The sequence below is a fragment of the Mizuhopecten yessoensis genome, unplaced genomic scaffold (genome assembly GCF_002113885.1).
Source record: "Mizuhopecten yessoensis strain PY_sf001 unplaced genomic scaffold, ASM211388v2 scaffold7055, whole genome shotgun sequence".
Taxonomy (NCBI): domain Eukaryota; kingdom Metazoa; phylum Mollusca; class Bivalvia; order Pectinida; family Pectinidae; genus Mizuhopecten; species Mizuhopecten yessoensis.
Genome location: NW_018406858.1, coordinates 604,920 through 619,831, shown reverse-complemented (window position 1 = coordinate 619,831; position 14,912 = coordinate 604,920). Strand labels below are relative to the sequence as shown.

Here is a 14,912-nt window from a genome sequence, read left to right as displayed (position 1 = left end):
CCTCTTATTTTTATTCGTTTCTAATATCCTTTATACTTAATATAAATAAATATAATATAATTACATTATGTATTATACAACATGATGTATTAAGGAGAGGGCGTTACTAAGTTGGCAAAACTTGTGCTCAATCCTAATTGTCCTTATTTACGACAATAAAAATATGTTTAAACTAAACTATTAAGGATATCGAGGGCGTACAAAGGAGGTAAATTTTATTTAACTCAGAAATGGAACATTTTTAATTACCCGAAATACTAAAACGTCTACATTAACCGTGTCATTTTCACACACACGAAAAAGTCAGGCAAGCACCGAGAAAACTGATTTATTTTTCAGTGATGACAAGTAATGGCCGTAATTAAGAGTTTTTCATATCATATTTCAGTCTGGTATCGAGGATTCCACATTCAATTCTTGTTGTAATATATTAAACCATAAAATGGATATCTATCACACGCAAACAGTATATTTTGTAGCGACATTCATAACCACGCATTTACATATTCCTTCAATCGAATCTACCAAAAAGAAAGCATAAAAAAGCCTCATTTTCTTCGACATCTTAAAATGTTGCTGCCGCACCTCAAATGTGTTTTTAATGTGTTTACGGTTTCAAAATTACTTACTTCAGCATCATCGTTCCCGGTGCGACACAATTTGTTCCATGCGGTATATAAACAATGTAATATTAGACATTATTATAAGTAATGGTAATTTACTAATGCAATCGGCGTTGTAGACAGTGCCAGATCAATCGCTGTGCTGATGCAGGTGGAGCAGGGTGCGAAACAATATACATGGCTGACAGTGAGTAAATAGTGACTTTTTATTGTTAATTAAGTTATTGGTTTCATTTTCAATACGACAATGCAATACAAAGGATACATAGTCTGAAATTGCAAAATATTGTTATCAACCGGTATTTGTTATAATTATTATACAATGAATTAGACCAAATGCACCATATCGATGAAAAACCAAAGTAGTTTGGCAGAATTTCAAAAATGTATTTATATATCTTTCTCACCTAAGGACAGGCGTATTTTTCTTTGATATATGCCCGTAACAGAAACTGTAATTGGCCGAAAGTGTTCAAGATAAACATGCAAGTTGACGAATTTGTATAAGTACAGCAAGTATGTCTTAAACAATACATTATAATGGTTCTAGTTAAATGTAGGTAGGACCTTACAGGTGTGGTCTACGATTGCAATTCTTTTGTGCTTATTCCTAGATAGCTTATATTTCATAATCAAATAGTGCTTCCTTTTTGTCATTCTAAGTGCTCTAATGTGCATAATGATAAAATGAAATGCAAACTGTTTCTAATTGCCCTAGTCAGTATAGTCTCTTTTAATGCGTTTCCATACGAAAAGAAATTTAAAGAAACTGTAGGTTTGTTTTTCCATCCGTTGTTGCAGTATTTAAAATCTTGACTAAATGGATTATATAAATCGCAATATTTCGACTATTTTTCTCATATTTGATAGCACTGCTACATTACAAATAGTACATAACCTTTGCATTTTGGAACGGCTTGGGTAAGTACAGTAAAATTTTGTTATAAATTACTCCAATTTGTTTAACCGATAATTTTGTTTTTCCAAACTTAAACAATACTCATTGCCAACTTCGTTATAAAAGATAGATTAAAAACTCTGTGTGATCTTAACCATCTTCCAGTTGTATTGGTAAATGCACATTTTAAGTTCTAAATTAAGCATTATTTTGTTTGTCGTTTGGATTAAGTCTGCGGTATTTTTCAAGTTCGAAATTCGTTCTTAGAAAATGCTTCGGTGTGTCCTTATCATTACACAATTTTTGGATTAATTGATTATGTAAACTTTGGTTATAAATGAGTTTTAAATAAACCTTTCCGACATGACCAAATATAACTAAGACAAGTTTAAATAAAACCGTATTACCATCCTTTACTAGTTTAACGTTTTGGTTCTATTCGCATACAGAGTGAACGTAAATTTATACAAAATACTGAAAAGAGTATTATTACTTTTTAAATGCGACAATCTAGCAATATAATGATTGGTGCATTCCTTTGAATGCCTAGGATATGTTTTAACATTATATTAACGATTTATCAATAGCACATATGTTTTCAAAGTCACCAACTTTGACAGGAGTTTTAGTAATATTAGATAATTAAAAGTCTCAATGAAAAGTCATTCTACATCTACATCTGATAATTATTTCTTTTACAGATCTTATTTTTATTTATTTTTTCATTTTAAAAATTTGTTGTTCTTTTTATATAGATTTAAGGCTTTTGATTCGATTTAATTTATGGTAAGAGATATCAGTGGGAAGTCGCCAAAACTATTTACAATCTGTTTGCAAATATTATATTTTGTGTTAAACATAGAAATGAAAAACTGAAATGTTCAATGCCGGGATAGAACAGTCAGGAAACGCATCACCATTTCAGTATATCAATTATCAGACCGAATCAGAAGACTTCCTCGAACACAGCGTGAACTACTGATTAGATATATTTCATAAGACGTTCAATTGGTCAAGTGTTGATGTCAAATAAGACAAGAGAAACCACTGTTCTCTAAATATCATATTTAACTCTTTGTGTTATAAATGTTAAACAACATTTGAAAAATTTAAATGTTAATTTTAGACATTCAATCAGGATTCCATCCAAACCTGAATAATTATTATTACTCAACATGGAAATGTATTGACTTATGTAACAACATTTCTCAATTTAAACAATCATCTTATCTTTCTAAATACATATTTATGTCACGCCAAGAAAAGAGCTAGGCAACAGGACAGAACAAAAATTAACTGCCTAAGAAACTTCCGAATGGAAGTCACGTGATACCAATTTTGACAGTTTTGTGATATCTGTTTTGCATTTATTACGGAGAGGTATCACCATGACTCTTACTATCTTGACTTGATGATCCCGCTATATGGTATAACTATGTCACTATATGTGGTACCATTATTATTGTGATTATTGTTTTCCTCTGTGCCACCATATAGTAATTTTAGAGTAATCGGGAACCAATATTGTGGCAATATCAAATATGACTTTCAAACACGTTTACCCCGCAAAAAATGAACTGAACAAAACCAGCCAGGAAACTTGAACGTATTTGTTGTTGTTGCTGTTGCTTTCAAATACATTCTTCAAATCGCGTTCATCGCATACAGGAATATGTCTGTAAGCAAATGGGTTTCATCCCAATATAATGCATTTGTATATTATATATTCCTAGTGTGATGTCATGTATAGAATTCTAATTTTGTTAAAGTCTATTTTCAACAAAACTGCACCTCCCAGCTGGTACATTATTATGTTTAGCAGATCGTGAACCAGATTCCTGTGGATTGTTTTACTTACCAAATACAAAACAACATAGATTACAGTGATTTCCTTGACTTAAATGTACAATTAATTTCTAAAACGTTAATAGTCGACAGCAAAAAGCATATTTTGATCAAAACGCCACAAAAGAGTTAAGGTCCATATATTGGGTTGGTGTTGCTGGTGTTTGTGGCGCCGCCGTCGTGGACGTCCTTGTTCATTTTCCTGTTTCCTGCTACAGATAAGTCGACGTTGCCCGGATTACCGGATATAAATGGAACTTTGAACAGATCTATGACGCCAAACACTGGCTGGGAAGGTCCGTACGATATGTCCGTTCATCTGCACTGGACACAGTTTCCACCCGTCACAGAGGAGTGGCATTACATTATCGGCGTCTACATCACCATCGTCGGCCTGCTCGGGATCATGGGAAATACCACAGTCGTCTACATTTTTAGCAAGTATGTTATGAATTGCATAAGGACACATGAATATATATGAACACAATATAATTCCAAACTTTGTGATTTCGGCTGTTATATAAATAGACATGATCATCGTCTACACTTCGGTGAAATACAGTTGTAGTTGATTAAATCAGACGGGGCTCAAGTTATTACACCTTAATTCAAACTTTACTTATTTTACCACAATTATGAAAAAACTTGTTTCAACTTATATCAATCACTCCCCTTGGCCCGGATATTAGCGCACGGGGGTATTGATAAGGGAGAAAAATTGAAGTACCCGAAGAAAAAAACCTTGGTCGGGCAGGTGACCCCATACCTTTTCACGTCCGATCGGGGAATCGAACACCGGCCGCGTTATTGAAAGGCAAATGCGCTTTCCAGTGCGTCACACTATAAAGCCTACTAAGTATAACCTTTCTTGTATAACAGAGAAATATATACATTCATATCACCGCTGTGTCGTGACAGAGAAATATATACATTCATATCACCGCTGTGTTGTGACAGAGAAATATATACATTCATATCACCGCTGTGTTGAGACAGAAAAATATATACATTCATATCACCGCTGTGTTGTGACAGAGAAATATATACATTCATATCACCGCTGTGTTGTGACAGAGAAATAAGCATTGTCTCGGTTGTGAGGCAGGACATATTATATTATTTCCAAGCATTCATATAAATTGGACCACGAAATGTTGGGAGACGGCAGAGCCAATAATTCCGGGTTTGAAACCCAAATTTAAAACCGTCCCTGAATAACTTTGTTTAGCCTTTCTCCGGGCACATATCAGTGTGGAATTGTACTGGGTTAATCATTTGTCCTCAGAGAAAGTATGAACGGTGGCAGTTTGGTATAAATGTATTAATAACATTATGACAATTAGTGATACTTTTAATTGAAAATGTTTTTGTTGCATGTTTAAAGTGGTAATTGATCACAGGATTTATGAGTACAGACACAGAGCCTTGGATGCTACAATTACTTATTTATAACCACAACCTTCTGTTCTTGAAGCAATTATCTAGTTCATATCATAGAGTTAAATGTAGGTAAAAGCTTCAAATATCAAGAATAAAGACATTTGCTCCGTTTGGATATGGGTCAATTAAGCACAAAACCAACAAACCATAAGAAAGATGAGAAAACACATCCGATACGTGAACACTGTTACATTGAGGCTTCACAAAGCCTTTGTACAGGTGTGGGAGCACACTCACACGAAAACTAGTTGGGCTCCTACGTTTCACTTTGCTAGGTTCATAATCAGTTGTTATGCGTCTCAAAGAAACACAAGACATCATACTGGACAGTTCGAAAATAGGAACAACATGAATATTTCAACTGTCCATGTTTGTGGTTAATATTCCACTATTTGTAATATTTTAGGCTCTGCGTGTGTTCAATCATGAAAAATATGAACGCGCTGCAAATCTATTAGAATGCCCGGAGAAAATACCTTAGTTCATACCGTCTTAGTTGAGTATACAACATTGCATGACCATCGATCGAATTTAATGGAAGGCAGACGCCTCCAAGTTCTACAGAAATCAATTGAAGGCTAAAATATATTTACGTGAGAACTGATGTAATTATTTCTGATTATATCGGTAACAAGTACAACAGGTCACACACCAGCACGATAGACGTACAACAGGTCACACACAGCAAGAAAGACGTACGAAAGGTCACACACCAGCACGAAAGACGTACGTAAGATCACACACCAGCACGATAGACGTACAATATGTCACGCACCAGCACGATAGACGTACGTAAGGTCACACACCAGCACGATAGACGTACGTAAGGTCATACACCAGCACGATAGACGTACGTAAGGTAACACACCAGCACGATAGACGTACAACAGGTCACACACCAGCACGATAGACGTACACAAGGTCACACACCAGCACGATAAACGTACACAAGGTCACACACCAGCACGATAAACGTACGTAAGGTCACACACCAGCACGATAGACGAACAACAGGTCACACACCAGCATGATAGACGTACAACAGGCCACACACCAGCACGATAGACGTACAACAGGTCACACACCAGCAGGTAGAAGAACAACAGGTCACACACCAACACGATAGACGTACAACCGGTCACACACCAGCACGATAGACGTACAACAGGTCACACACCAGCACGATAGACGAACAACAGGTCACACACCAGCACGATAGACGTACAACAGGCCACACACCAGCACGATAGACGAACAACAGGCCACATACCAGCACGATAGACGTACAACAGGTCACACACCAGCACGATAGACGAACAACAGGCCACATTCCAGCACGATAGACGTACAACAGGTCACACACCAGCCCGATAGACGAACAACAGGTCACACACCAGCACGATAGAAGTACAACAGATCACACACCAGCACGATAGACGAACAACAGGACACACACCAGCACGATAGACGAACAACAGGTCACACACCAGCACGATAGACGTTCGAAAGGTCAATGCACCCAGTGCACTTGTTCTGAGTAAGATTAATAAACAAAGGACTTGTAATCAACCTTGAACCCTTAAAAGATATAGAATAATTACATATATAACCAACACAACATTTTACGCATACAGATATTTCATTAAATATAGTGACCTAATTTGTAATGTATTCAACCTACTTGTAAATAATTCAGATATATATGTAGCCTATCTGAAATGTATTGCTGTCGAAATCGATCAGTGCTGAATTCAAATAATGTTTATATATGTTGCGTCATGTTTTGTTTTGAATAGCAATGTCAAGTAACAGAAAATAGACATATTGATGGCAATAGCCGCTTTTTTTCATGAAAATGATCAATACATCAATATTTGGATTTTAAGAATTGAGTTCAGAAAGAAAATGTGCGCTCTGTCTTTAAGAGTTTTAATATTTTGCATAGTGTTAGGAATGGACATAAGCTTTCAAAAAGAACTCTAGTACAAGTTAGGAAAAACTCTTGGTTGCCATTAGGCAAAATAATCAATATGGCCCTCGTCGAACATGTTAGCCTGATAGCCTTGTATAATACCTGCTTTTGGCACGCAAAATCCGGTTTTAAAGTGATTTATATGTCATTGTGGTATTTGCGGACCAGAAACAATTATAAAATGATAAAAGCACATTTATAATTCAGTTTTCAATGTTGATATTTGAACATCCAGTAAATATGAATAATCAAGGTATAGTGATAGATTGAGTAATATCCCTGCAATGATGTAAGGAGTGTATAATTGAATCAATTTATCTATCTGTCCGTCTGTCCGTAATGGAATCGTGTAATTCCTTCTTCATTTTTATATATTTCATATTTTATTTCATTTGAGGGAACCTCTCTTATAAATCAAGATACTCTGGAATTGTACATCTGTACTTACTTTTTAGATCCAGCTATTTTGAAAATAACAGCAAAACTAACGCACTCAGATGATGTGTTCATGCGCTGATTTAGTTTATTTGTTATTATACCGGGCTTTTTTTTTATCGAAGTTGCAAAACAGACGTATGTCTGGGGGAAAGTAAGAAGAGAAAAGATATAGATCCAGGGTGTTATGATGGAGATAGCAGATCAAGTGAGGATTATGTAATGTCCCTTAAGCAGAACACAATAATAAACCCGAATCTGCAAGGGGAATGGGGATGTGACCTTGGCGAAAAAAACCCAGAGTACTGCACTGGTGTTTCTTAAAACTTCAATTTTGGTTGGGAGCTGAGCCAAATCTCTTTGGGGGTTTTCTGCATGAAGATTTTCAGTTCTACCGGTATGCTTATCTATGTATCGAACAATGGAAAAGTCCTTAGTAAGGTTAATACTAGCATCAAGAGAAAAATGATTTGTTTATTTGTAACCTTTGTCGAAGAGTTAAATTCCTTTGCTGTAGGCAATCTACGCTTGATTCACACGATTTGTTTTTGTTATTTTTCTTCGTCCTCCAAGAACAATCTGACCCATACGTTACTATACATTAGTGTAAGAATAGTTATACGTATATTAACATTGTCTTTGTGTCCATTTTTCAGCACCAAGAGCCTGCGGTCACCATCTAACCTGTTCGTGGTGAATCTGGCGGTCAGTGACCTCATCTTCTCTGCAGTCAATGGCTTCCCTCTCCTTACTGTATCGTCATTCCACCAGAAATGGATATTTGGATCATTGTGTAAGTTATATTTCTTTCTACTCGTGAACAAAATACTGCTTACATAACCAATAAACTGCATAATGTACACCAAGAAAATGATAAACAAGTCCTTGTTTCTCAAAAACTACAAGTGTGATAAATCACAGAATAGGAGTAGGTTAAATTAAATCAAAGGCTACCGTAATAGAACAAATTTCCTAACCACAGCATTGTTGTCTTGATACACGAGTTACAGTTGTGGTGTTTTGTGTTGCAGTCTGTCAGCTATATGGCTTTGTAGGAGGTGTTTTTGGTCTGATGTCCATCAATACACTTACAGCTATCTCCATTGATCGTTACATCGTCATCACTAAACCACTGCAGGCCTCGCAGACCATGACGAGACGCAAGGTCCACCTTATGATCGTCATTGTATGGGTCCTGTCCATCCTCTTGAGTATTCCACCATTCTTTGGCTGGGGCGCCTACATCCCCGAGGGCTTCCAAACGTCATGCACCTTCGACTATCTCACCAAGACAGCGCGGACGCGAACTTATATCGTGGTTCTGTATCTGTTTGGATTTCTTATACCCCTGATAATCATTGGCGTCTGTTATGTACTGATCATCCGAGGTGTCCGACGCCATGACCAGAAGATGCTAACTATTACCAGGAGTATGAAGACCGAAGATGCTCGTGCAAATAATAAGAGAGCACGTTCAGAATTGAGAATTTCCAAGATTGCCATGACCGTCACATGTCTGTTCATTATTTCGTGGAGTCCGTATGCTATTATTGCTTTGATCGCACAGTTTGGACCTGCACACTGGATAACACCACTCGTGTCAGAACTACCGATGATGCTCGCCAAGTCAAGCTCCATGCACAACCCAGTGGTATATGCTCTCAGCCATCCAAAATTTCGCAAAGCACTATATCAGCGGGTTCCCTGGTTATTTTGTTGTTGTAAGCCAAAAGAAAAAGCTGATTTCCGAACATCGGTATGTAGCAAGCGAAGTGTGACGCGTACGGAGAGTGTCAACAGTGACGTGTCCAGTGTGATCAGTAATTTAAGCGACTCGACAACTACGCTGGGTCTAACGTCGGAAGGAGCAACGAGGGCCAACAGAGAAACGTCTTTCCGCAGGAGTGTATCCATCATAAAGGGCGATGAGGACCCGTGCACCCATCCCGACACGTTTCTGTTGGCTTACAAAGAAGTAGAAGTGGGAAATCTGTTTGATATGACAGATGACCAAAACAGACGAGATTCCAATTTACATTCTTTGTATATCCCTACAAGAGTGCAGCATAGACCAACCACGCAGTCACTCGGCACGACCCCTGGTGGTGTTTACATCGTGGACAATGGTCAGCGGGTAAACGGACTTACCTTTAATAGTTGATGTAGCATAGTGTACATCATAAACGAGGACATCACATCACTCAACAGCAGGAAAGCAATCAGGAGTCCCAAAAAAAGCGATAGCATAAGAATGTAGAAAGACACAACGCAATAGCAGCATGAAGAACTGCTTAAGGAACAGCAGGTAGGCCCATATTGACAACAGGAGGAAATAAATAGGACAATTATAGGCAATGATGGCTTTGAATAAGGCATAAGTGAGGATAGAACTGACAACACATATTAATAACAAAAACTTTACATACAGCAAAATTGTAATTGCAAATAGTCAAAAACATTGAAGCGCAGTCGTACTCAACAGAATGTAAATTTAAAGGGGTCGGGAACAGGAAGGCTGCCTGCCTTTGTTTTATAGACTGGTGCCATGTTATTGATGTTTACTTGTGTATTATAAAATTATTAATCAAGAAAGAATAATTTAACGTCTTCATGGTAGAAGACATCTAGAGAGAGCGAGAATGTTCCATAGGGTAAGGTTGGTTTTATACTATTACGAACTAAGTTTTGTATCACTGCAGGTCGTTGTTATTATTGTTGTTGGTAACGTATAGTCACGTTTTGAACGGGAATTTGCATTGAATATATATCGTAGCGTGTTTAATATTAAAATTGGACAGGAACTTTTATCAGCATTGTTTCCGGATTAATGTTTATGGTTTTCGTTTTTATTTACTCTAGCTACATATTGGACATCGTAAACTGTTTTACTGTCCTATTCTTTAAACATTTATAATACAGTTATATTTTAACGTGGTTCAATTTTTTTTAGCAGGAATAAAATGTATTCGTCGTGAGTTATTCATACGTTAGAATGTTCTGATGACTTATGATATGGTTATGAAAGAGAAGTTACTGTAATCTTGTATTCTTTTAATCTACATCTACATCTGTATAATACGTTGCTCCATCTGAGATGATAATTTTGCGGCGGCGTGAACAGACAAAATTTAATAACGGAAATAAATAAATACGTAATTCAAAAAAGGCAAATAATTAAAACTCTAAAATTGTATTAACCTTATGTTACGTTTCTCAGCTAAGCAGTATATATATAACATAAAAAATCATTCCCGTGGCAGACATTGCAATAATGCAGTCGACAATTGACAGCCCATAGTTACATAAAGTTAATCGTTGCATCACGGTCTTTCTTAATTGATTAGCGACATTTATATATTTATTTAACACAGCTAATCCCTTTTGCTTCGTTGTTCATAACATTTGCATAAGATTGATAACAGTTGTTATCCAGATTAAGTACACGTCGGCTAAAAATAGAGTTTATGAGATAAGTGATGTACATGTATATGAAATAAATAAAAAGAATAGGAGTTAAAACCAAGGGGTGTCTGTTTACATTTGATATTTCGTAAGTTATAATTTGACAGCATTCAGAGTCATGTTTCGAGGAAGAGACTTCCAGAAGGAGGACCCAGTATTTAACGAAGCTGGGCTGATGATACTCACTTTTTGTCTGATAAGGTTGATATTGACATGGAGTAACTGATCTTATGTCTGTATCATCATATTGTAAATAATGTTCATGATAAATGACTATGAGGTGATGTCTGGTTCCTGACAATTCATTTTAAGATATATTATTTTTTGTTGGCGTTGGATGTGTAAGTCCCAGCTCATGTTATGAGAGAGAGTTACATTTAAAGAAGTCTGGATTTGGATTCTTGATCTAGATATGAAAAGAGAGGTGCATTTATTAGGATAAAATGGTATACACCAGGTTTGTTTCTCTTTGTTCAAAAAGTGCGCGAGTAACAATTAAGCACCAGCCAAAGGGTCGTGTTGTAGACTGTATACTGTGTTCGATGTTCTTTGTTTTGGCTTGTTTCAAGACGTTCTATGCAAGCAACCAATCAATGACTATATAATTAGTTGATGGGAAGTGATCAGTTTATATATATCTAGAAACTCAACACTCTCATTTATTTAATCAGCAATGAAAACAGACTACCACACAACCTACATCTGGTCACACGCAAAAACATATCGCACCAGTTAAACTGTCATACTGTTCTGCTACCTTTGGTCAATTAATTATAGATTTCCTCGATTATGAAGAAGGATATGGCTAGTTCGGCGTTAACACATATCAACTCACACTGGTCTTATCGAACAGGAATCAGTTGTGAAAGTGTCCTTATTCTGTTCGTGGAATAACGGATATGACGTCAAAGGGTTTTTTATGTGTAATGCCGTCAAAAAAAAAAAAAAATCAACAAATGCGGCATCGGGTCCTAAAACAGTAAATACGTATTGTTATTTAATGTAACAGGTGGTTCTAGGGTCATAATGTATAACACTTGGTGTTTACTAGAGTATATAGAAGACAAACAGTTAATTTGGCCACACACTTGAAGGGACACCTGTGAATTTCTTTTTAGGGGGGGGGGGGTCAGTCAATGCAAATTGAAATAATGGTGGTAGTCTTGTGTTCTCTTAAAGGGAGAAAACTCCAACACGCTTGTACAATCCAGCGGCATGTTACTACACATGCTCAGTAAAAATAAGGAGATAACTTATCATCAAATTTAATTTATTTATCTGTTCATTTACTCCTTCATGGTTTTGTCGAATATTTGTTTATTCATTTACTGAATCGAATGTCATGAGGACAGGTGTGATTCATACGTTTGGTTTTTATTAGGTTTAACTTCCATTAACAGCTAGGATCATTTAAGCATGTGCCTACATGTGTGTAATACAGGTGTGCATGTGTGAAATGCATGTGTGCATGAATGTATGTATGCCGGATACAGGATGTGTTGGTGTATGTGCATCCTTAGTACAGCGCTCATCTGATGCTGACTTTAGAGTGTAACCTCACTGAAATACCATGCCGACGGCACCCTGCACAGTATTCCAACTGGTCACATTATACTGACAACGGGTAAACCAGTTGTTGCGATCCATACATGCCTAATGTGAAACACAACATATCATTAAGAATGCGAATATTTTGATTTCACATTATTTATTGATATAATACTCTATAACAAGACCCAAATCAGAGGACATATGATTTTTTGTTAATTATAAATCGATTTTAACAGTACGGTTTCCTTAAATATGTAACATGTTCTTTTGTTGAGGGGTTATCATTGGTTTGGGGGACAACCTCGTGCAATAGTATCGACCGTTGTGTGTAAAACTTGTTCATCTGTCCTCTGGCAGACCAAGCCCCGTCCTATATATAACCAAAGCTTGTTGTCAGAGAAAACAAACTCCTTTACGATGATATCGCTTCCAAATTAAATCCATTTACGCCGATATATATCCGTGAGAAACACCCAACCTTTGGCTCAGCGAAACGACCACAAACTAATTATAAACTGTCTGTATATATCAGTTGAGTAGTATATATATGTCGTTGTCTTGTGTTCATAACTAAGGTAGAAAGTAAGGCCAGGCGTTCCAATGGTTTATATATATATACTAAAATGAAAACAAATTGACCCTTTCTGCAGTAAGTTTTTTTATAGCAAACTTAACTTTTCTGGTGGTTGTACAAAAAACTTGGTACCGTTGATTTTGGTTTATGTTTTTTATTTTTGTTTGTTTTTGTTTTTTTAGGGGGGAGGGGGGGGGGGCGGGGGAGCATTAAATTAACAGCTCGGGTCCTTTAAGGTGGTTCCATACTTTCGCAACTAACCAGCAAAATTCGTTGAAACTTTCATATAATGGTTGTGTAACTATGTAGAGTTGATTTTATGAAAATCTAAACTAGTTTGGGGACTTTTTTGGAAAAAATACCAAAAAATTGAATTTTCGTCAATTTTAATATTTTCCGTTTTTTTTTTTGTGTGTGTCATTGTTCAGAAAAATAACAGCAATAATAAAATGAAAAAAAGCATTTCTAATTAACCCTACAAATATTTTATTTATCGCAAAATATGTAACACATATTACACAAAGTGGTTTTATTGAATTTGTACGGATAAAGGTGATTATCTACGAGCTAAAAGCAAACAGGACACAAAGATCTATACATATAGAATGGGAAATTGAACAAAATATACACAATGGCTTTATAATTAATTTATTTTACATTTTACAATTACTTTGATCCGGGTGAGAGTTATCTTCCTTGAAAAAAATCGGAACTCTTTGCAGAGGTATGACATTTACACAATGACAGTTGTCTCTGTTTATATATAACAAAAATGATGGAAATAAATCAAAAATGTGATATCAAAATTATCAATTTATTGTTCTTTAATGAGACCAAATAACCCTCAGTCATGTACACTTTGGACATCATTCCACAGTCCGCTAACTCACGGTATATTTATAATTACATGTCCGGTACATATATGACCAGAGGCTATCGCATGGTATGCCGTTTTCACGTGCACTCACACATGCATTTCATAGGTATCTTGATAAGTAGACTACACACATTTGTAAACACGATTTAATCGACAGTCGTAACGACCTCGAGCTTATGAACTCGTGTAAGCACGTGATATGCACATGTGAGGTTGGTACGTCCGCATTCCATGTGTTTCCTATATGACCTTCTTGAGGTCGTCTGGTCTCATGTCACTGTCTTCCCGTGAGTCTGTTTATGTCTATGAATTGGAAAGCTTTATTCCTGAAGTACGTGTGATTATACATTTCCCGGTAAAATCTCGATAGCGGGTGCTGACATATCATCGGCACGCACGTGTGCTATTGTTTACAAGAGGCCTGTTCGTGTATGCGGAACAATCGGTTTGACCGTTTATAAATGTAACAATTTCGGGTATAAATCCTGGCGGACCTGCTAATGTGTATGCATGCCTTGCATGGCTTTTTCAAGGTTCGCCTGAAAGCAGCATCAGATTACTAGGTCCGACATTATTTAATAAACGAACAACAGTGGTCCGATCGGTTTGACCGTTTAAACGAAAACGGCCCTGGGGTGTTACTATAATTTGACTACGATATTGAATGCCCGATACGCAATACGGAAATGACGACACGGTATATATGCACATTTCGATCAAGATAATTGAGTCCGAGCTGTACTTTTTCCGGAAGTACGTCACGAAAATGGACGCTGATGACGATGTGTGGAGCCACCTTAAGGATCCCTGTCCCACTGCACTATGTTTGTCCTATATACAATAACAACCTTTCACTTCTGATTGGAAATAACTGTAGCACTACTGGGCAAGGACTCTTCCGTTGACCCGGTAGCTCAATCGGTTAGAACGGTAGTAAAACAATCTGAAGTACAGGGTTCGAATCCCAGTCTAGCCCCGCTAATAATTTTACGTTCAGAACACTGTTGTTGACTATCTTTTCTTAATTTCATCTTTATCATTTCTCATGAAAGTCCCACAATGAGTCCCGAAATGGCCTATCAAATCTATAGCCATACTGGATAAAAGAGTTTCAAATACTTACTGTACATGCGGGGATCCCCGAGGGCGCGCCTCCGTCTGTGCAATGTATGCACGTGTGCTGCAGGCGCTATGTTGGTGTAATGACCTTGCAATAACGTGGATCTGATGCCGAC

The 14,912-nt window shown here is 36.8% G+C and overlaps 1 protein-coding gene across 1 annotated transcript; it reads left to right on the top strand.

The window, feature by feature from the left end:
- The first annotated feature begins 733 nt into the window (after positions 1-733).
- Positions 734-10,664, top strand: LOC110453019 (rhodopsin, GQ-coupled). Its single transcript, XM_021501826.1, has 4 exons — positions 734-810; positions 3,585-3,807; positions 7,870-8,006; positions 8,245-10,664. The coding sequence occupies exons 1-4, from the start codon at positions 801-803 to the stop codon at positions 9,372-9,374; spliced, it is 1,500 nt and encodes a 499-aa protein (XP_021357501.1). The 5' UTR covers positions 734-800; the 3' UTR covers positions 9,375-10,664.
- The last annotated feature ends 4,248 nt before the right edge of the window (positions 10,665-14,912 follow it).